The sequence below is a fragment of the Anopheles cruzii genome, chromosome 3 (assembly GCF_943734635.1).
Source record: "Anopheles cruzii chromosome 3, idAnoCruzAS_RS32_06, whole genome shotgun sequence".
NCBI lineage: Eukaryota > Metazoa > Arthropoda > Insecta > Diptera > Culicidae > Anopheles > Anopheles cruzii.
Window position 1 is genome coordinate 34774419 of NC_069145.1, and position 20008 is coordinate 34794426.

The following is a 20008-nucleotide window of genomic DNA, read 5'->3' on the forward strand; positions in this document are numbered from 1 at the left end:
GAATGATGCCTTCCGTTTCTTGTTCTGTAATTCCCGTTTCCTTGAACGTTAGACGTTGTGATGAATTACATCTTAACACAATCTACTTTGAACCCTGTACATGGCTATTTATTTATTACTGGATATCTCCCAAACCAATACTTTATTCAGTTTGTTATTTTAGTTTTATTATTATTATTAATGGCCCATTAATGTTTTACATTCAATTTGATGCACTGTCTGGAGTTCGAACTGACATCTTTCGCATAAAACCCGATTAATTGGTGCAGCGCAGACGGATGATTTTCGGACGAGCCACTGTTCTTCAGTTTGTTGTTTATATCAGTATTTAGTTAATTTGCCTTAGGGTTCTGTGTCCGGAATGGCCAATCAAAAATGTTGGCATCATATTTGGACCATGTGCGAAGCAAAGGGGTGCAAAGGCATTAGACGACAGCTTTGCGACGGAAACGATGCCATGTGCCCAGCAGAAAGAACACCAACCCAAATACCAACAAGAGTCATCTGGCAGCTAGTGATAATTTAATAATCCCTTTCGTCAAAAACCTGTCATTATGAGAGTGGCCAACACATTTTGTCTAAATATGATGGACCACCATAACTGCAGAGGTTGCGCTTCTCGATCCTCGGTGTGATGGAATTTATTTCACGAAGCCTGGTCGAAAACTGAAACCGATTCCTAGACACAAGCCGGAATGCTAGCTGCTGCATGGACGTCACAACAGTTGGGCTTAAATTAAATAACCCTCTATGAATTATGTTCCGCAGTTTCGCCGACGGATGTGCGATTGAAATCCTCTCTAGCCACGGGTCCTGCTGGTGGACTCTGCAGTCTAGTGAAACGCAATCAGCCATTCATTCGCTGACAGCCGTGTATGCATGATTGATGAAGCGCCTGCGAACACATCATTGCAAAATGACGGCTTTCGGGCTTTCAGCGGCCGCAATCGGGCTGCAATCGCACGGCACCGCCTCTCAAATTAGCCCTATCTAAATCCGCATTTAAATTTGATTATGCCACCCGATGGCAGTTTGACTGCAACCCGTTTCACCAGGTGCGCCACGGTTAGTTTTCGGTTTGCCTACGTCCTGATTGAGTTCCAATGGATAGACGATCGGTTCCCGGCGATGATAGGCTCTCGGTAGCGTCCACCATTACGCGCCGTGGCGGCCTGTCGGCCTGTGTCACGCAAGTAGTGGAAATTAATTTTACAGATTTTAAATATTGATGAAGCTCCCGCAGAGGTCGTGTAACGCCCATATGAGCTTAGCGTGCGACGGACTATTTGGCGAAAACCGAGCACGATGACCCGGCAGCAACCTCTGCCGCAGCTTCCGCAGCGCCAGAGGATCGATAGGTTCGTTAATTCTGACAGTTCCGGTGTAGAGCTCAATTTGTGCCAACGGGATTAATTATGCATTCCGATGGTATGTGCCATGCGGGGCCGTGACAATTGTTGGAGCTCCGCCGACCGGCTCCGGATGGTGGCGGATCGTTCGGTCTTCTGGGCTGGGCAATGCATCATTAAACAGAACGTCTCGGAACGATGTCAATTTAGATTTTTTTGGCTTTTTTTCGGCTTCCATCCGGTCGTTGAAACTTTCATTCGCACGAAAGCACGGAACATTCGAAGCGAAGCGTTCGCCGGAGTTTACTAATTGCTTTGAATGTTTTACAACTAGTATTTATGGGCAAGAAGAGGGTCTGGCAGAAGCAACCTGCAGCCGATCATATGTAAGCCATGTTTTCCATTCTGAAGCATAAAATGTTCTTAGAACCTGTCCCAGAACTGATGCTAAGATCCACAAGATTGTACTTATATGTAAACTTCCGGCTAATGGCGATAATATGCTTCTATCCGTGTACCCCAACAATGGTCCAACAGCTACCATACTATATTTAACGTGAAATTTAAAGCGTGCGTGACTAAAATAATCCAGTTAGTGTAACAATCTAATAATTCATTGGCTTTCCTGTTGCAAATGTTCGATACAAAATGTTCGAAGTCCACTTTCTGTTCTTTTACAATCAACTTCGAGTTTCGACGTCGAAATACAAAATAAGATTCAAGAGAACTTGGCAAAATAATATTGGTCGAATGACCCAAATCCTGTGCCGTAAGAGTAATATGTAACACTGTGACTACTGTTACAGAAGTGGACAAAGTTTGGTCACGTAATTCGCCATTTCCGTGCGGCTTCGGCAAACCCTATGTGCCCCAAATGAACTGTAACGTGAGCCGCCAACTCCCATCGAATGCTCTAGCTTTTCACTTTTCCTTGATTTCGTTCCGGTTGGCCGATTAGGACACTCCTTTGGCTGGGGCAATCAGGTGCTCGGCAAACCAATCACAGACCCGCTTAACCAGCACGAAAATGACAGCAGCCGTCCCAACACGCAAACGGAAGTCAATAAAAATCTGAACCAAACCGGCGCATGCGACACAACCGAACCGGAACGTCGGAAATTACTACCAATCCCGTTTTGCCCAGTCTTCCCGTCCCTGGGCCCGTCTTTCCCAGGGGCGCTGGTTTGGTTCCACTCGTTTATAGTAGCCGTAAAAATCGTTTCGAACAACATTTGCACTCTTTCGCCCTGGAACCGGCGGTTCGTGTTTGGGGCTGAAAGGAAACCGATTTCTTCTTCGCCGAGCCCGAAATCGATCCTGAAGTCGCGCGGGTGGTGCCGACTCCTGAATAAATGATTCGTTCGAAGAATGTATGTAGAAAGTACTCCCCCCCGCACGGGGAACCTAATGCCACTGATGGGCGGTGCGAGTGTGGGAAGATTTAAGAAAATTGTCCATTTTCTACTACTACACACGATTCGGCAAAGTACCAGAACCGAGCTGGGAGTAAACAAGATTGAGACGTGTGCTGGTGCTGGTTTGTACATTTAACGAGCATCTACTTGGGTTCCTAACTTATTCATGGATGTTTTGCTTTTTGCTTTCGAACAACACTCCGGGCCGAGGTCCGGGGTTTTAATGCACTGTGACAATAAACATGCGTCGCACTGCGATCGGGGCGCGATTAAATGCGAAATAATCAACTGCCGTTTGATAATTAGATAATGTTGTCGCTCCCGGGGAGCTCCCAGCATTAGCTGGCATTTTTTTCGCCCTTTCCGAGCCAAATTTTTTCCAATTAAAACCCTCCCGAAGGCGGTCGGGCAAACCGAGACGTCATGAGCGCGCCCGGGGACGAGAAGCGACGATGTGACACAATGACTGATGTTACCGATGGTTGCACACGGAAGTGTCTTCTGGTGTAACTCAATCCACGCGTCGTGTCGTACACTGCATCGTGTGACAAAGTTGGTTTTATGTCCGGTAAATACGGAAACCACCAGGAACCACCGGTTTCGGGCGCCACATACGATTTGATTAGGCTGCCTGGAGCTCCTGCCCCGGAAGAGCGAGAAGCGAGAAAAGCCAGGAACACTCCGGAAGGAAAGTAATTCAATTACCAGCCCCGGACCGCGCGACGCATGCCGGTGTAATCTTTCTCGTTTTTCTTTTTCTCTCGGTGGAACGGCGCACCGGAAGCTAGTGAATTTCGTGAAAAATTCATCGACTCGTATCGATTTGATTACGTATCGAAACAGGCAACCGATTAATTCGATTGCTGGAATGGGGGAAACAGATGTCAACGATTTGCGCCAACGTTTGTTTGTTCCTCAGTGGCACTTCCAGATCCGGTACATAGGCACGCATAACCGGCCCCAGGGGTATTTCAATTCCTGTTTTCCGACTGTTTAAGTAATTGCCACTAATTCTGAGGCTACCTCAAGAACTGCGAGCAACTTTTTCCATTGTCGTGTGGCCTTTTCGCCATCTTGCCAGCTGCTCGACGAGCGCATTATTGATATGTCCAACATTTCAAAAAATTTCAAAGCCATCATTACCATATTATCACGTCAATAAGCGCTTAGGATGTAGTCGCAGTGCGTCCACAAAAACTTCCGCCCGTCGGTCGGTCCGCATTGCACTGGTAATTCATCTTCCTGCATAACGATTATGAAGATTTTAATATTGCATCAAGATTCTGACGGTGTCTCGCTGGTGTCCTGGGCTCAAAACGGGTCATCAAAAATTCATAACAAAGTACAGTTTTCCCAAAACGATGACGACCCAACGCGAAAAAAAAAACGACAACCACCACAACATGGACCGTTTGCGTCGACGCGACTTTTTCGGCCCTGTCTCTAAGTATCTTGACACACGAATGCATGGTTCCTCTTTTCGGATTGGTTGGCGGCCCCTTTCTTGGCACGGGCCATACTGGCGCTGGCGCTGAGTGTTCGATACGGCGACCCAAATGCTGGCTTCTTCCTGCAGCAGTGCCGTAAGTAAAGCTGTCACACGCCGGTCGCGGGCTCCAACACGACCCGGCGCCGACGAAAAGTGGACGAACTCTCATTACGAGCCTTTGTTGTGGCGGAGAAAAATAAAAATCATGCTACTTAAATAAAGTGGATACTCCCTGGTGCTCGGTGCAAGGATCGGGCACGAAATGGGGGGGCTCCGGTCCAGGTTTCCGTGCCCCCGTGTCACTGTCGATTGGTCGCCGCTGCAGAACAACGAACTCCATTATGGAATTCTTTAAAAAAAAAAAAAAAAAAAACATGAAAACACTGCCAACGGGACGTTGCGCGTGGAAAAAAGGAAACTCTTTACTTTGGCACTCGAATCACTTAGTTTCCCGTTTTCCCTTCGGCGAAAGTCGCCTAAAAAGATGGCAACCACGGTTAATATTTAATGCGGCCCCGGAAAACTCCCAAAAACTCCCGGTCGCCGTGAAGCGACCACGGAGCGACCCGGGCTTGGGGTTACGAAAATGCCAACGATTTTCGCCTTGTTAAAAAGATCGATTTATTTCACCCCTCGCGCTCACGTGCCGCCCCTTGAGCTGAGTTGTACACATTTTTTGCTTAGTCGGTAGCCATTTTTTATTGAAATCGTTTGCGTTTTTCTTGCAAACATAAAACCGATGAATATCGAACCACATTTGCTTTCGCGGAAACGAGCGCCAACGTGAGAAGAGTTTTTTGTCGTTTGTTCATTTACAAAACACACATTGCTCGACTCGAAAAATATTAAAGCCGTTTCGAAATGAAACCGAGTGGTGAAGGTTGAGAATAAATTAGAACGGATTTCATCAGCCAAGAAGTTCCAGTAATAATGTTTGACTGGCTTAAAACGTTTATATTTTAGAAGCACTAACCTTCAGACACACCCTTCCATTCTAGTTGGAAATTGTTAAATGATGGAATGCTTTGGGTTTGAAAATTAGTATTCGCATTGCCAATCGCACGGACGACTCAAAGACTGTCCAATGTCGGCTACATTCTGAGGAGTTGCAATGGTGCATGGGACATTGTGGCTCAATGGTGAGAAAATGTGGTACCATTTGCTAAACCCATTGTTTCGTAGAAATATGCTGATCACTAATAAAAAAAAAAAGGTTTTTTGATAGCTTCAAGAAGTCAACTTACGAACAAAGTTAAGCAACCACCAACAAATAACTGTTGGCAACCTTAGCAGCATTTTGGTTGTTTCGACAACAATGTTTCGATAACATTAACACTATATAAGTGTGGTGTGTTCAAAAAGTTCTAATATTTTTGTATTTACGCGGGCTACGTATATTCGATTTTCGATTTTTTTAGTGGCGTTATGTTGCTACTCACTTATGGTGAAATTAAGAGCGCGGACCCCGGACCAAAGCAGCGTTTATCGGTGGTTCAAAATGTTCTCAGAGGTCCGAGAAGATGTGAACGTCGAAAAGCCAACGTTGGTCGAATGTGAACAGTTTTGCTTACAGTTTTCTTCGATTGCAGGGTCGTGGTGCATCATGAGTTGTTGCCAAACGGTAGAACGGCCAATAAGGAATATCACCTGCAAGTTATGTGCACAAACGCTACAAATGCCCGGATTTGTGGGAAAATAAAATTTGGCTTTTGCGTCCCTATTCACACCGTCCATGCGTAACTTTAAAAAGAAAACTTTACGTTATCCAAAGTATGTGCCATACGTACCTACCCTATCTCTGTGAGCTTGAAGGGTCCATGACAAATGAGGTTTTTCTCTTGTGAACATTTCGCTTTTTGCTACATTTTTGTAAGAATTGAAGCGTTGCTCAGCAAGGGGTTCTGTTTCAAGTTGAAATCCTTTTGCCAGACGTTCAAACAAGGTAATGTTACCGAGAGAGCATTACGATGATAGTTAAATTGATAGCTGGAGCCATCGGTTGGCAAACTTCGGAAACATACTTACACATACATACATACATACATACAAACTGTGTGTCATTCAATGGAATCATTTTTATTTTGGTTTTCTCCAAATGTGCTAATCAACGACGGGTTTTTTCTGCTTACATTACATTCCAGGAGACAAACGGCCGAGGAACGGGAAGCGGAACGGCAAGCCGCGAACCGATTGATGCTTTCACTGCAAGCAGAAGCGCTCAGTAAAGGATTCGGTCAGCCGCCGTCGTCGGCGGGACCGCCGAATGCCACGACGCCGGGGGCTCCGCTGGCCGCCCTGCACGGCTTACAACCGTGGGCAGAAGCTCATACGGCGGGATGTTAATCAGCCGTCAGGTTTGTGTTGTCCGCATCAGCCATCAACCGCTAATTCCGGTCGATCGATCCGGTTCACGGTTCGCGGTTAGCAGCGTGGACGTCGCCGAAACCGGCGGCAGATCGAACTGAATAATCTCAAACGCAGTCCTGTTTTTGGCTTGAGTTGTGATATGAGATACACGCCGGCAGTGGGCGGAGAGTGCGAGATCGTTGAATTGCTTGTCTGTTATGCATGGCAAAATCCATGGAAATGTTTTCCCGTTCGCGGCTTGCGAAACCTTAGAACTACATTACGTTTAGAGCTGAACGTCGAGTGTGAACGTCGTTGGATGAAAATCAGCTAGCGAACGTGAAACAGCATGATAGCGAAAGTGTATGTTTGTGAAAGTGATGCGTATGTTGCTGCAGTGCTACAAAGTGCAGAGATTGTGTAAAAAGTATACATCATTACAATTATAACGCCACCTTGAATAACTCGTGACCACAACGGCGTCACAGCTGGACGGGAATAAGGAATCAAGAATGTACGATACAATTTAGAATAACATTCCCATTCTCAGCAAGTAAAACGGAATCATAATTGCCGGCCCCATATTACTGTAAATCTACGAACTACGTTTGTGCAACCTTCATCAACAGTAGAGGATGGTTGAGGATACGATGACTAGGCTTAGCGCAATTGCAACATACGAAACGTAAGAAAGCACTGAACGCATGTTACAGTCCTTGCTGTGTCGTACGAGAAAGTAGGAACTCAGTTAAGGTACGGAAACGAATCTCGAGATTATGGAAATAAAGAAAGTACATCTTTACGAAGACAGTATTTTGCAAATAAACCACAGCTCTCTTCTTCCTCGAATAGGGACGATACGAAATGGAGCACACAATGTTGGTGCTACATAAGCTTTTTGGTTTAAAGCTATACAATCCTTAGCAAAGAATGAGATGGTGGGTAATCCATAAGTTCACCGGGGCGTGACTGGTTTTTCTTTCCGCTTAAAATGCTCGTGAACTTGGACAACATTGTAAATAATCATTGTGCAACATTGACTGTGTGGTATGCAAAGGATTAGCTAGCCACACTCTAATATCGTGTGCCGCTGCGTGTGCGTCAAAATGAAACAACTGCTTGAAGCGAAAGTCCCGGGGCACAGCCGAACACAACGCCGTGCAGTTGTAAGATAAGCGAAAATGTATGCCGCAAGCGGAGATGGGGAAAAGCCAGCCATTGTAAGGATTTTAAAATAAAATTAATGTCACCCCGGCACCGGGAACAAGCGCGAAATTGGAAAGATAACAACAACAACCGTAGGCAATATTAACACTAAAAAGTAAACCACTATAAGGGAAACAAATAAAAGCCGAGCAAACATAATTGATGATTTCACCGTTTTTTCCCCCCTGTTGGTATCGTTTTAATTTTCCGTCACTCGTTTGCGTGAGAATTTGGTGCATTTATGAAAGGTTCGTGTCTTTTGCTTTCATTTAATTTTTAATCCCATTGTCACGAGCCTTGACGGGCACTGATTTATGAGACAGAGCGAAAGAAAGAAAGCGTCCAAACATTAGCCCCAAAGCCGCGTCGATAAACGGATAAAGCTCGGAACGTGGACAGGAGTCCGACATAAATCGTGTCCGTCAGTATCAGCAGAAAGGACTTTATGTGATGACATTATCATTGAGTGGTTTCCTATAACTTAATGGCGCCTCACAATTAAATGGCACAAACAAAGCAGATATTTACCTCACTCGATCAGTCGGAGGACCGGCCGATTCTTACACCAAATACGAAGCTTATTACTGGTTTTGAAATATATAAAAAGTCACTCTTTTCAGTTGCCTGCTGTTCGGAGATCAATTGATTTAAACAATAAAGTAACTCCCATTCACGCTGACAATTCTGGGAATCGTTACACATAAGTAGCCATCCCAGTGTAAATCGGGCAAGGACTTTATGCGCCAGTAACCAACATGCTACATCGGACCGTCGGTGCTTTATCCTACGGCTGGGAACATCCGAACCAGAAACATTAATAGAGGGCGCCAAAATAAAATAAAACGAGCGGCCACTTTCCGAACGGCAAAATGGTTCGCGTCGCGCATTCAGAATCACAAAATCACTTCCTCGACCATACATTTTTTATAGGATGCCGAGCAATGTATTTCGAACGGTCAGCCAACGGTGGTCAGCCAGCTTCAGCGCCCCGACTCCATACAAACTAATGCGAGGGTTTGAAATGGCCCAACAAATCTGAAACACATAACAAACGGAAATGGCACAATTCAATTGGTATCTAAAACAGTATATTTACTTAAAAAGGGGCCAGCAGTCGGTCAGTGAAACGGGTGGTGGGACCAAATAAAAGCCCCGGCAGTCAGCCATGGTGTGGGTAGCAGGGAGCGTACATTTATTTAGTGGTGTCTAGAGCTCCGGGGATCGGCCGGCCCCAGCTGACCTGACGGATGATCCCATCTAGCAGCGGGGCGGTTGCTTGACACGATGAGGCCTATTAAATTTATCGTTTTCGAATTGGATTCTAGTCGGCCGAAACGCTGGGCTTCCGGTGCCGCAAGGTCCCTGCACCTTCACACTCGAACCGAACCGATTTTCACACTCTATTTTAACTCAATTAATTTTTCACAAACCCTCCCCCGGGCGCGCGTTGGAGGCGTCGAAAGGAAAAACTTGTATCGCCGCACAACCCGGAAAACGGAAACCGTAGCTATACGGAAAAGCTACACGAAAAAAACGTCGCGCACACCCCGGGGTTTCCGGTGCCGCCGCGGCCCACTTTTGTTGACGTGAAGGATATCAAATATTTAGCCGTGCATTTTAAACGGACGCGATCCGGTACTTGAAAAGTCAATTTGAGCCATCTACCAACAACACATACACGTGAAACAGCGGGCCGAGTGTCCGTGTCCTGGTGGTCCTCCCGCAAGGGACCAAATAAATTGGAATCGGGTGATTCCAACAATTGGCTACAATAGCCACCGAACAACCAGCGAATTTGCTGCACTTTCGGTCGCGGCTGGCAGATAGTGTTGCACCCGGGTCGTGTTCCGGCGGCAAACATCCGGCCCCGACAATCGAACATCACACGCTCCCAGGAGGACCAAACCTCCCGTAGTCCCTCGGGAGTACGGGACAGGATCTGGCTTTCATCTCGTATCGCTTCTCTTCGCCTCGGATAGCATGCTCCAACCGCGCGGCCGAACGAGGTGTACTGTTGTTTAATTTAATAATCACGCCACAGATATGCTCCTGCAAAATGTTGAATCAACTCCGAAGTGCGCTCAACTCCGCTCCTGCGTGCGATATAATATCATTATAAATATGTTTATCATTTCCCCGGGCCTGGTTTCTCCTGGCGTGTCCCAACCCTTGGAAAAGCCCTCGCTTTAACGGGAAGTGGAAAATCACACGCGAAAATGATAGCCGCCCCCGTGGGTTCGACCCGGTAATCGCCCGACAATTACAAGGGCACCACCAGGCACCGGTTCCGCGACAACAAGTGTGCCCGGCCCGTAAATCCGCGAGGGTTGCCGCCCGGTCCAAAACCTAGGGTGCCTGGCTACGGGCTTCCCATCGCACCGATTAACGGGCTCAGGCGATGCCGGGTCTATCCGTGTCTACCGCGTCACGTGGCTTACGGGTGCGTGTATGGGCTGGGCTTATGATTGAGTTGTCAGCTCCGTATCCGCGCGCCCGGTCGGTCGGTTGGCGGAAAAGTGGAAAGCGCAGTTTTCTCCGTGAAACGATTACACCCCAGGGACCCGGGGTGGGCTGGCTATGCGTATGCATCGATCCCACGGCGTTGCGCCCTAATTGAATTATTTTCTCATGAGTCAATGTTGAAGCACTCTCTCCATTTGTGTAACAATAGCCACCTGCAGGCGGATGTGGCAATGGTTTCGCAGTCGGAAAGTCCACGTTGTTTCAAGCTATCAATAACCTGTTCAAACCTGTATCAAATCAACAATTCACCGCAGTGGAAACAAATTTTATCAAATTAAGGCTAGTGGCACTAGCAAAGATTAAACTATATTCAAAAATGAAGGAAACTTGCAATATGTTTACGGCATGAGACAAAGTGGATGCTGAAAGTGTGAAATGTAGACGAATTCTCTAGGATACTCTAAAGTTCCCTCGTTTTGTCAGTGAAGCGTTCTAGTTGATTTGTTGTTTGTTGGTGTTGTTCGCACAGCAAAGGCATATTGAGGCAAACACCATCAAGATCGAGATCCTGCTTCTCGGAGCAACACCGAGTCATTCTGTAGCAGTCAAATTAAGTCTACTTTTCATGAGTTAGCTTTGATTGTGAACCAACCAATTGAGGATTTTCAGCTCAGCAGGCCTACTTCGTTTACATGTTTTTGTTAACGCAAATAAATTATTCAATGGTCAAAAAAGCCCATCATCCTGCTCCCGCTGGAGCAAAGTGGCTCTCGAGGCTCGCACTGCCGTCGGTTTTCTTACCTTGCGTAGCGTTGATTAAAATCTCGCAAATTGAATTCTTTAAAGATAAATGAATTCCACCTGACGGCTAAGCTCTGATTGGGAGCCCAGCTCGCGCCGAACGTCGGCAGCATGAAAAAGTACGACGGACGTCGGGATATCCACTTCACGTGATGACCAGTAGCATAAAGAAAAAACTGAAGCGAATTGAAAAGATCGTGTAATCACTAGGCTGTTTGGGATGTGCTTAAGTCTTCACCTTCACCTCTGATTAGATTGAGACCGGTGGAGTGTCTTGACGAGATTCGTAAGCATCGCTTGCTTCCGCCCACCGGGAACTGGCCCGGTGACTTACAAGTCTACGGGCCAAACCTAACCTAAAAGAGTCTGCCGACGTAGCGTCCACTGTCACTGTCCTGTTAGAGCAGACGGCAATACCTTCGAAAAAGGCAAGAAAATGTAATCCCATCGTCAAACGGATGAGCAGCATGAAAATGATAAACGTTTAAGTCCACCCGGGGCGGTAGCAAAACGTCCCTGGCCCTTCCCGGTAATAGGTAGGCAACAACGAAACATACCCATGGGAATGATCTGTGCGCCGGGAGAGTCGCACGGCAAATTTCTAAACTTTCCGGTACACTCGGACGGCCGTCAGGAAGCAATCATTCATCCACATAAATTAATTATAAAGTAATACGAGGCGCGTCTCCGGCTAGCAGAGCGAAAGCGACCCCACCCCAGAAGGGGTCATACAGGCATTGCAGCAAACTCTCAGAGTGGCCGGTGTATGTGCAACCATTGCCTTTTGCCGGGCGATGATCCTAACAAGAGGGACAGCTGGTTCGTGCCGGCGTGAGGATGAGCGTGAGGTTATGTTTATTTTGATTACCACTGTTCTTTTGAAGTGTCTGGTTTTGGCTGATGGCAATCGGTCGTTTGATTTGGCTATCTCTGCTCGTGCCATTCGAGCGGCCCTCGGCCGATTACTTCCGTTAAATATCGCTACCCTAGCAAGTTGCAGGGATGCTCGATTGGGCAGAGAGCGTTACGAAAAGAACAATCCGAGGAGGGAGTGGACCCATTGACATCGACAACACCCAGCGTTTTTATCTTTTTGCATCTACACTTGGTCGAACCCAGTGCATCCAGCCGCCAGTACTGGGCTGTTGTTGTGCATTTATTGTCCCGAAAAAAAATCCTGCACGTACTCACGGTGATCGAGTTACGATGTGATATCTGCTAGGGGTAGCTCTGACCATTTTCTCAGGGAGCCTGTGTCCGAGTATTACTAAACAAGTGCTTCGCATGAAGTTCCGCAAACTCGTGAGGGGATATGGCAACACTATTAGTGCCTGAAGTGACGAAAGTGTCAGTTAACCTATTGACAAAACGGGCCATGTAGAAACTAGGGTTTGTGACAACTGGACAAATTAATGCGAAGACAACAATCGGATGTAGTGCTCCCTCCGGGTGATTAGTCCTGAGTTGAATTTGAGATCATAATTGTAAGAGACGTACTGTTGGGCGCGTGTCCTACAATTACTCTACGAGAGATCACATCAGATAGGAGGGCACACAAAATTGGGATCCCAAAGAAGCGTCAAATATTATGTTTGTTCTAATAGACCTCCAGTCCAAAACATACACGTATTTTTAAAACTCGTAACAACTTCCGCAAGGTAGCTCCACGTAATCAACGTAATTATAATATACATCTGCAAAATATTCTGTACTGCTCCCGCCTGTCCTCTTTCACCCAAGTGTTCATGCACCATAGCGAGCTTATTAAAGCATTGTGACCGTAGACGTTTCAAATATTATTCATCCGTGGTGGAAGGTCGCCATTGATAACCTATAATTTGTCCCATTTCAACGGTATAACTCCATGTCGAGCATTCCAATTATCTAATCAACCTTCCGATACATCTTAGTTGCTTCCATAGCACCTTCTTTCATTATTCTTTATGGCTGACAATTGTTCGTTCAGTTTTTACTGATCTGCACAAACAAAACGCCTCTTTTGCTGGGTCGTAAGCAAAAGGCTGCTTTCTTTTATCATTGCATATTCTCAATCTTCAGTAAAGTCACTGGCTTTGGCTTTATTATAACTCCTTATAATCGATTCCTGTGTGCTTTCAGAAGAAGGTTAAAATTATCACCAACGCAACTGCTGTTAAGCTCTCGGCGACGGCTCCAGATATCAAGACATATTGTGATAATCGATGAGAAACGGTAAACGGATTCAGCTGGAGACGTTGTGTCAAACTTGAACAAACGACAAACTTTTATAATCACATGTACATCCTTGCCCGATGGATCATTAAATGTTATTATCTTCGTCAACCGCAGTGGCGGCCTCTACTTCTCTTCCGTTCCGCGTAATAGGTATATTCGTAAGGACAGCTCCTTCGATCCTCGAGTGGGCAACTGGATAATCCTGTAAGCGCATGAGAGTGCACCTGTTTCCGCTGGTTAGTTATCCGGGTGTGGCTACGTTGGATGACTGATGGTGGTTGGCAAACGCATGTTTAGGCAATTTTCTGACGCAGATCTCCGAGAGGCGCTACCACGTCTCGTTTGAAGCGTAGATCATCGCCACCGACTGGTCGTCCGCTGGCTACATTAACACTGGTACCGCCATTTCCGTCTTCGGGATCGATCAGGTATTGCGGAAGAACGAAAGATGGGCCCCCAGTTTCCGTACTGTCAAACTCAACGCCCGAAAACAGCTCCTTACCCGGATGGCCGGCAAGTAAATTGGCTATCCTCAGATCGCAAGGATTGCGCAGGAATCGGCGCAGCAAGGCTCTGTTGAAAGGAATAATCAAGCAATACATGGAATTGCATTTGCTGAGTCAATCTTCCTGATATGCTTACTTTTCATTTGGTTTCAGCGTGTCAAGCCCTGCCGTGGCCACGCGGGACATAAACACGGGGTTAGCGCCAGTTTCAGAGGTTGGGGTGCGTTTGCCATTGGTCCATCCTCGTGAATATTGGAACGTTTGAGCATTCACTAGCATCACCAAGCCAACCAACAATATCGCGATCGTGCGAATGTGCAGCATCTTCAACAAGGAATAAACATCTTTTTTAATAAATCACATTATATTTGCTTTAAGTTGATTATTATGCAAATGATTCGTCTCACTAGACATTCCCTGGATCTGGTGCTTATCGTAAATACTCTCTTTTCTTTACTAATCAATCCAAACGCAATCAAATTGTTCCAACATTACAACCATTTGGTCTTTTCTATGTATCCAATGAAAGTTTTATGAAACCACCGTTCTGTACAAAAGCTTGGCTATGATTGGTAACAAAAAAGCACTCGCTCCGTTAATTAAAGTTTATAAAACTTCACTGGTAATGTTCATTTGCAAAGCACGATTGCTGTACAACTTTTAACACTCAGAGCCTTTCACATTTCCAACAATAATTTAGTACACACCTTGTCACTTTTAAACAATACACACTAGTTCTGCTCAATACGTCCTTCGATTCCTTTTCAAAATTTCCAACTATGGTAAGTTTGGCAACAGCCAACAGATACAAACGCACTCCGAGTCGCTGACTTTCCGGAACGAAACTGTGCCCTGCTGGAAGGCCAACGGGACCTTTATATAGGATACCGAGAGTCAGTGTTCGTCTTACTAGCATCTCAAAGAAATCACGTATCACCTACCATCAAGCCCATATTAACCCCGCGTGAACCGCTTCTGGGGCTCGCACGTATTATCCCACTCACAAACACCTCCTACATGAATACTTCACCGTCGACAGCACGGATCAGCATATCAAAGTCAATCAATTAGAGTGAATCGAATTGTGGTGAGAGTTAAAATTATGTAAATTTTCCACCCCCATCCTGATAACGTCGACAACTGGCAGATACACACTCCCGCGAGTTGCACGTACGGGGCCCGCTCCCTAACCGAGCGAAAACAACCTTCTCCATCTCAGCCTGTTTGTTGTGTGATGCCATCTTTGATCCTGTTTATTACCACGCCAGAGAGTTATCAAATCTTGCCAAGCAAATAGGCGAATCGACGCTTTCAGTGGGATTGAAAAACAAAAGGGCCAAATTACACTCCGGGAGCTAGTAAGACAGCGCTTGCAAGACGTTGCCGTTGCGGCACAAGGATATCATTTGCATACGACGGTGGTTACAGCGTGAGCTGCGCTTTCCACAGCCCACCTTATGACGATAAAACAGGCAAAGAACGACGGCGTCAAGATGGACCATCCCCATAGCTAATTAGGCCTCTATTGTGCGGTAGTCCCGTGCGTGTCGAACGAGAAATTATAAATATCCCGGAGTACATTCCATTCTGTTATCAACCAATGGTATAGCAATATGTTGGAAATTACAAAGCTTGCAAAAACGCTATAAAAATAGATATCCTGACCATGAAGTAAACATTAAGGAAGTGAACGGGAGTATATGTATTATTTTTATTATAATCATGAGTCTTGATATAGTAACAGTATCGATTCAATGAATTTATCTCAAATAGAATATGAATCACTTGAAGTTACTGTGTTACTTAAACTGAAGTCAACAAGGAAATTCGAATAATGCAGCAAAAAACGATGCCTTTTTCTCATTAATTTTTCGTAATTCAAAGAACCAGACGAACAAGATATTTAAACAACGGAATGTTTATTGATTCGAATGATGAAAGATTAAGATTAAAACGATTAAGTTCCCAAATAACTCTCCTAGATAATTATTAGGTTTGGTATCTTCGCGACGAATCAAACCAAGCAACAAAAACCAAAAGAAGATGCAACGTTTTTTTGAGCGAACAACAAACACAAAAAGATTAACAATATGGTTTCCATTCGTTAAGGACATGCTGAAATTACAGTTGCTCTTCCGTTATGATGGATTTGCCATCATTGTTGCGTGAAATGCGATAATATGTTTCAAACTTTTCCAGCTTCGTAACGAATTCCTCGTCGTGGGTGATGACGACGAGCAAAAAGTTGCTGTGCGCCCGTTCAGCTACAATCCGCCGCAAAGAGTCGCACAGCGATTCGATATTGTCCCGGTCCAGATTAGTGGTGGGCTCGTCGAGGGCCATCACCCCACAGTTGGCACTGAACGTTTCCGACAATGCGAGACGGATGATCAGTGACGCCAGAACTCTCTGTCCGGCGCTGCAACGACCGCGCATCTCTATTTCGACGTCGTTCTTCGCTTGAACCACACCGTACGAATACAGCCGACGCTTGTCTGACCGTTCCGGCGCGTTCGGATCATCCTCGGTCTTGATGCGAATGTAGTCGATGTCGTTGCCGCGGTAGATGTCGCGCCATAGCGAGAATATATTCCGGTTTATTTCGACCATCTTTTCGGTATGATATTCACGCAAGGCCCTTTCGACCGCATCGCGATGCTTTTTGATATCGCTCACCATCTTGCCCAGCACTGCCGCTTCGCAGAACGTTTTGCGGAAATTACGTATGGCATTTTTGAACTTGCTCTGCTCCAAGACCTCTCGAAGGCCCTTTATTTGCAGCTGCAACTCCCTCACTTGTCCGTTTACTTCGCTACGTTTGGCCTGCAGCCCGTCACGGAGATCGATAAGACGGGTTCGCTCTTTCTGCACACTGCTTAGTTCCATTTCTCCCATGTTTTTCTTCAGAGCGTCTAGTTCGGCTACAAGGTCCGCCGATTCACGAATCAAGCGCTTCAAGTCACGATTGTCGATAAGATTCCGCTCGCGCACATGCTGATCCGTGATGTCCTGCTTGATAGTTTCAATTGTGTCCATTTGCTTTTCAATTGATAGTACTATGCTGTCACGTTCGTCCTTAAGTTGTTTCATTTTATCCTGTAGACGCTCGACTTCGCGGTTCAGGTTCAACGCTTCCAGTTCACCCAGCTCGCTACCTAGTCGTCCAATTTCGGTCTCATCAAAGTTCAATGCTTCCAAAGATTTACGAGCCTTTTGCAACGACAGGGCATTTTGGTGCTTTGTGCGCGACTTCTCTTCGACTTTCTGATCCAACTCCTGCTTTAGGGTAGCCAATTGAGGCTGAGCTTGCTTAAGCTCAGCTTCGTGCATACCTATTTTTCCGGCCAGTTCCCGAACTATTGCCCTTTTCTGCTCCAATGATTGAACGGATTCTTGAAGCTTCAGCTTTTTCGATTTCATTTCGTTATTACGCGACTGTAGATTGTTCAACTTTTCCGACATTGTGTCGAATTCGCTCTGCAACTCATCCGTTAGGCGCCGTTCTGTCTTTAACCGTCCCCGTAATGATTCTCGATCGATCTTCAGCGAATCGATGCTCGCACCGTCCGCTACTTTGGAGCCTAACTCGCCACGCAGTTGCTCTACGCCACGTTGCAGCTTGTCCACCTCTCGGCTCATTTCATCCAAAACGCTCATATCACCAACGATGGTACTGATCAGTTGCAGATTAGCCGCCGGTTCCGACGTTGCCAACTGATATTCCTCTAGCTCATCGGCAGCCTTCGTGAGACGACGCTCGGTGTCCTGAAGTTGCTGTTTCAGTTTGGCCAACTCGAGCTTTTGCTTTTCCAACTCTTCTACGACCGATTTCAATGCCAACAACTTGTCATATTCCAAGCGTTCGTTTTTTAAGGTTCTCTCAAGCGATTCGATCTTCTGTGGCAGTCGCCGAATTTTATCCGATAACTTACCACTTACATCCTGAACATCGTCGGTGTTTAGTTCTTTGTCACACACCGGACAGCATTTGTCAGATTTGATGTTTGAGATGAATTTTTGAAACAGCACCATGGCCGAGCGCTCCTCGCCGTGCTCAAGAGTGTTTTTGTCAATCTTTTCCTTCAACTTGGCCACCACCTCGTCATACGGATTCCCACGGCAAGCAGAGTAAATTTTTTCTTCGGCCTCCGCCAACTCCCGCACAAGACGTTCATGCTGTAGCTTTTGGGTTTTTCTCAGCGTTTCCATCTCCGTGACGACCATTTGTGAGCGGTTTGCCTTCTCGTGAATCGTTTTGATCTCTTGCTGCAGTGCATCGTACAGGTCCTGCACGTTCCGCTTATAGTTGGACTCAATCGTACGATCGGGGAACAGGCCACGTAAGCTATCGGCATGCTTGTTTCGCATTCGCCTGAACTCTGAATCGCGGGCATTACATTGCTGTTCTTTCAGTGTTAATTCCCGTCCTTTTATTGCGAATTCGTCCATCGCACTGATACGCTCTTCTAACTGTTCCAACTGATCCTGCAACTGATCGCGCATTCTCTTTTTCTTGGCCAACTCCTCCTTCATGGCCGGAAGATTTACACTTTTTACGTGCGCCTCGTATTCGTGCTCGAGTTTCACTAATTCGTTGTTCAGCTGGCTAAGAGTTTGAGCAGAGAGCTCTATTTTGGACACCTCACCTTCTGCCTGCAGTTTGTCCCGCTCCATCTGCTGAGTCTGTTTTCGTTTCGAGAGGCAATCACTTTCCAGTGTTGCTTTTGCCTCGCGTAACTTATCGATTTCTCGTTGTTTCAGCACATCTTCCTCGTCATATTCTGTGGCCATCGACTGAACCTTTCTGGTCTCTGCCTGCACTGCCTGCTGTATGGCTTTGATGGTAGACTGGATTACACTCAGGTCCACCGTGGCGCTATGGCAGTCTGCTGGCAGTGAGAGTTTTAATTTCTCTCCCAGCAGCACAATCTTTTTACTACGCTCTATCTTAAGTTCTCGTTCACGTTGCTGTTTCGTGATAATGGCAATTCGTTGTTGGTCCATTTGTAGCCATTTGCCTTGAATTACGCGATCTTTGGACTTGGTCGTTTCAAGTTCGCCCTTTGTCGCTTCAAGCTCAGACTTCTTGGATGCGGTTTTTTGTTGAAAAATTCTTATTTCTTGCTCGAGTTCGATCAGGGTGCCTTCAAAAAGCTGCGTAATTTTAGATTTAAGCTTGCTCTGCTCTTCTTGTTTGCTCTGGATCCTAGAAAACCAAAAGAAAGAGCAGTTAAACACGAGCAATCCTTTTACAATTCAATTGCATACTTACTTTGAACTAAAGTCGATCTTTTTGGCAATCAGCATGTTGTACTCTCTTTCGATGAGAGCTAACTCGTCGAGTTTCTTCAAAATAGGATCGATATCGCTCTGAAGTTCGATTATTCTTTGTTGCAAATTAGTGTGCTTCCGGTCAGTGTCCTCCAGCTGAACGCGTTTTTGTTCGGCCTGAGTCTTCAACTCTTGCAGTAACTTCAAATCGCCCTGTTTCTCTTTCTGCCGATCACAGTACTCTTTGGAGCTCTTCACCAACTTGTCAAGCAGGCGATTATATTCGGTTGTGCCGAAGATTGCGTCGAACCGCTTCTTGAGCTCTTTCGGTTCCTCTAGTGGCCAGCACGAATCTTCTTGGTGGCAAAATATGACATTGTTGAGAATCGCCCTCGACACTCCCATGGCCTCGCACATTTCGTTGTTAATATCGGCCGTCCGGGAGCGCGTCAATGATGATTTAGCTTTGGTTTCCGCGTTTTCCAGCACTATTGTCGAGTCGAGAGTTTCGAACTTGGGATTCTTTCCCTTGAGCGATATTTTCATCGATCGAATGGCCGTAACGGTGTTCTGCATGTGATCTTTCACCATCAATTTGACCTGCCCGAGCGACTCGACCGAGTGGAATATTTTCGGATCGTGCACGAAACCTATGCCGCGATTCGTGCCTTGTGGTACCTCGCCGGTCAGCCCGTACTTGAGGCACTCAATAATGGTTGTTTTTCCGCAGCCATTTTGCCCAACTATCAGCGTTAACGGCGTGCGGAAGTTGATTTTCTGTCGGTAAAAGCAAACCGCGCAAGGGCGGCAGGCGCACATTAGGAAATGTATTTTCTGCAATGCAGACAATTAGAATTTTGCTCACCTGGACGTCTGCACTGTCGACTCCGTAGCTGCGAATGCCCCGAATTTCCAGCTTTGATACCGTGGACATGATGGTTTAGTTTT

The 20008-nt window shown here is 46.1% G+C and overlaps 3 protein-coding genes across 3 annotated transcripts in view; 1 reads left to right on the plus strand and 2 right to left on the minus strand.

Annotated features, from left to right (window-relative positions):
- LOC128270301 (uncharacterized) overlaps positions 1-6596 on the plus strand; it is a 16716-nt gene extending 10120 nt beyond the window's left edge. Inside the window, exon 4 of the mRNA XM_053007702.1 lies at positions 6395-6596. Within this exon, the coding sequence (XP_052863662.1) occupies positions 6395-6596 (202 nt within the window). The remainder of the gene's footprint in view (positions 1-6394) is intronic.
- A 6533-nt stretch (positions 6597-13129) lies between these two features.
- Positions 13130-14624, minus strand: LOC128273320 (pro-corazonin-like). Its single transcript, XM_053011261.1, has 3 exons — positions 14497-14624; positions 13926-14113; positions 13130-13856 (listed from the first exon to the last, which is right to left on the minus strand). The coding sequence occupies exons 2-3, from the start codon at positions 14111-14113 to the stop codon at positions 13577-13579; spliced, it is 468 nt and encodes a 155-aa protein (XP_052867221.1). The 5' UTR covers positions 14497-14624; the 3' UTR covers positions 13130-13576.
- A 1286-nt stretch (positions 14625-15910) lies between these two features.
- On the minus strand, positions 15911-19994 carry LOC128273017 (DNA repair protein RAD50). The gene is made up of 3 exons (XM_053010920.1): positions 19926-19994; positions 19062-19837; positions 15911-18995 (listed from the first exon to the last, which is right to left on the minus strand). Exons 1-3 carry the CDS (start codon positions 19992-19994, stop codon positions 15911-15913), a joined length of 3930 nt encoding a protein of 1309 aa, XP_052866880.1.
- Between the last annotated feature and the right edge of the window lie 14 nt (positions 19995-20008).

What these genes read in the sequence shown, in the direction of transcription:
- LOC128273320 (XM_053011261.1), bottom strand. Translation starts at nt 14,113, where the DNA reads ATGCTGCACATTCGCACGATCGCGATATTGTTGGTTGGCTTGGTGATG. An exon ending in ACGCTGAAACCAAATGAAAA is followed by an intron (nt 13,857 to 13,925) that starts GTAAGCATATCA and finishes TCCTTTCAACAG; the next exon opens with AGCCTTGCTGCGCCGATTCC.
- LOC128273017 (XM_053010920.1), bottom strand. Translation starts at nt 19,994, where the DNA reads ATGTCCACGGTATCAAAGCTGGAAATTCGGGGCATTCGCAGCTACGGA. An exon ending in TCGACAGTGCAGACGTCCAG is followed by an intron (nt 19,838 to 19,925) that starts GTGAGCAAAATT and finishes TTTTACCGACAG; the next exon opens with AAAATCAACTTCCGCACGCC. An exon ending in AAGATCGACTTTAGTTCAAA is followed by an intron (nt 18,996 to 19,061) that starts GTAAGTATGCAA and finishes TTGGTTTTCTAG; the next exon opens with GATCCAGAGCAAACAAGAAG.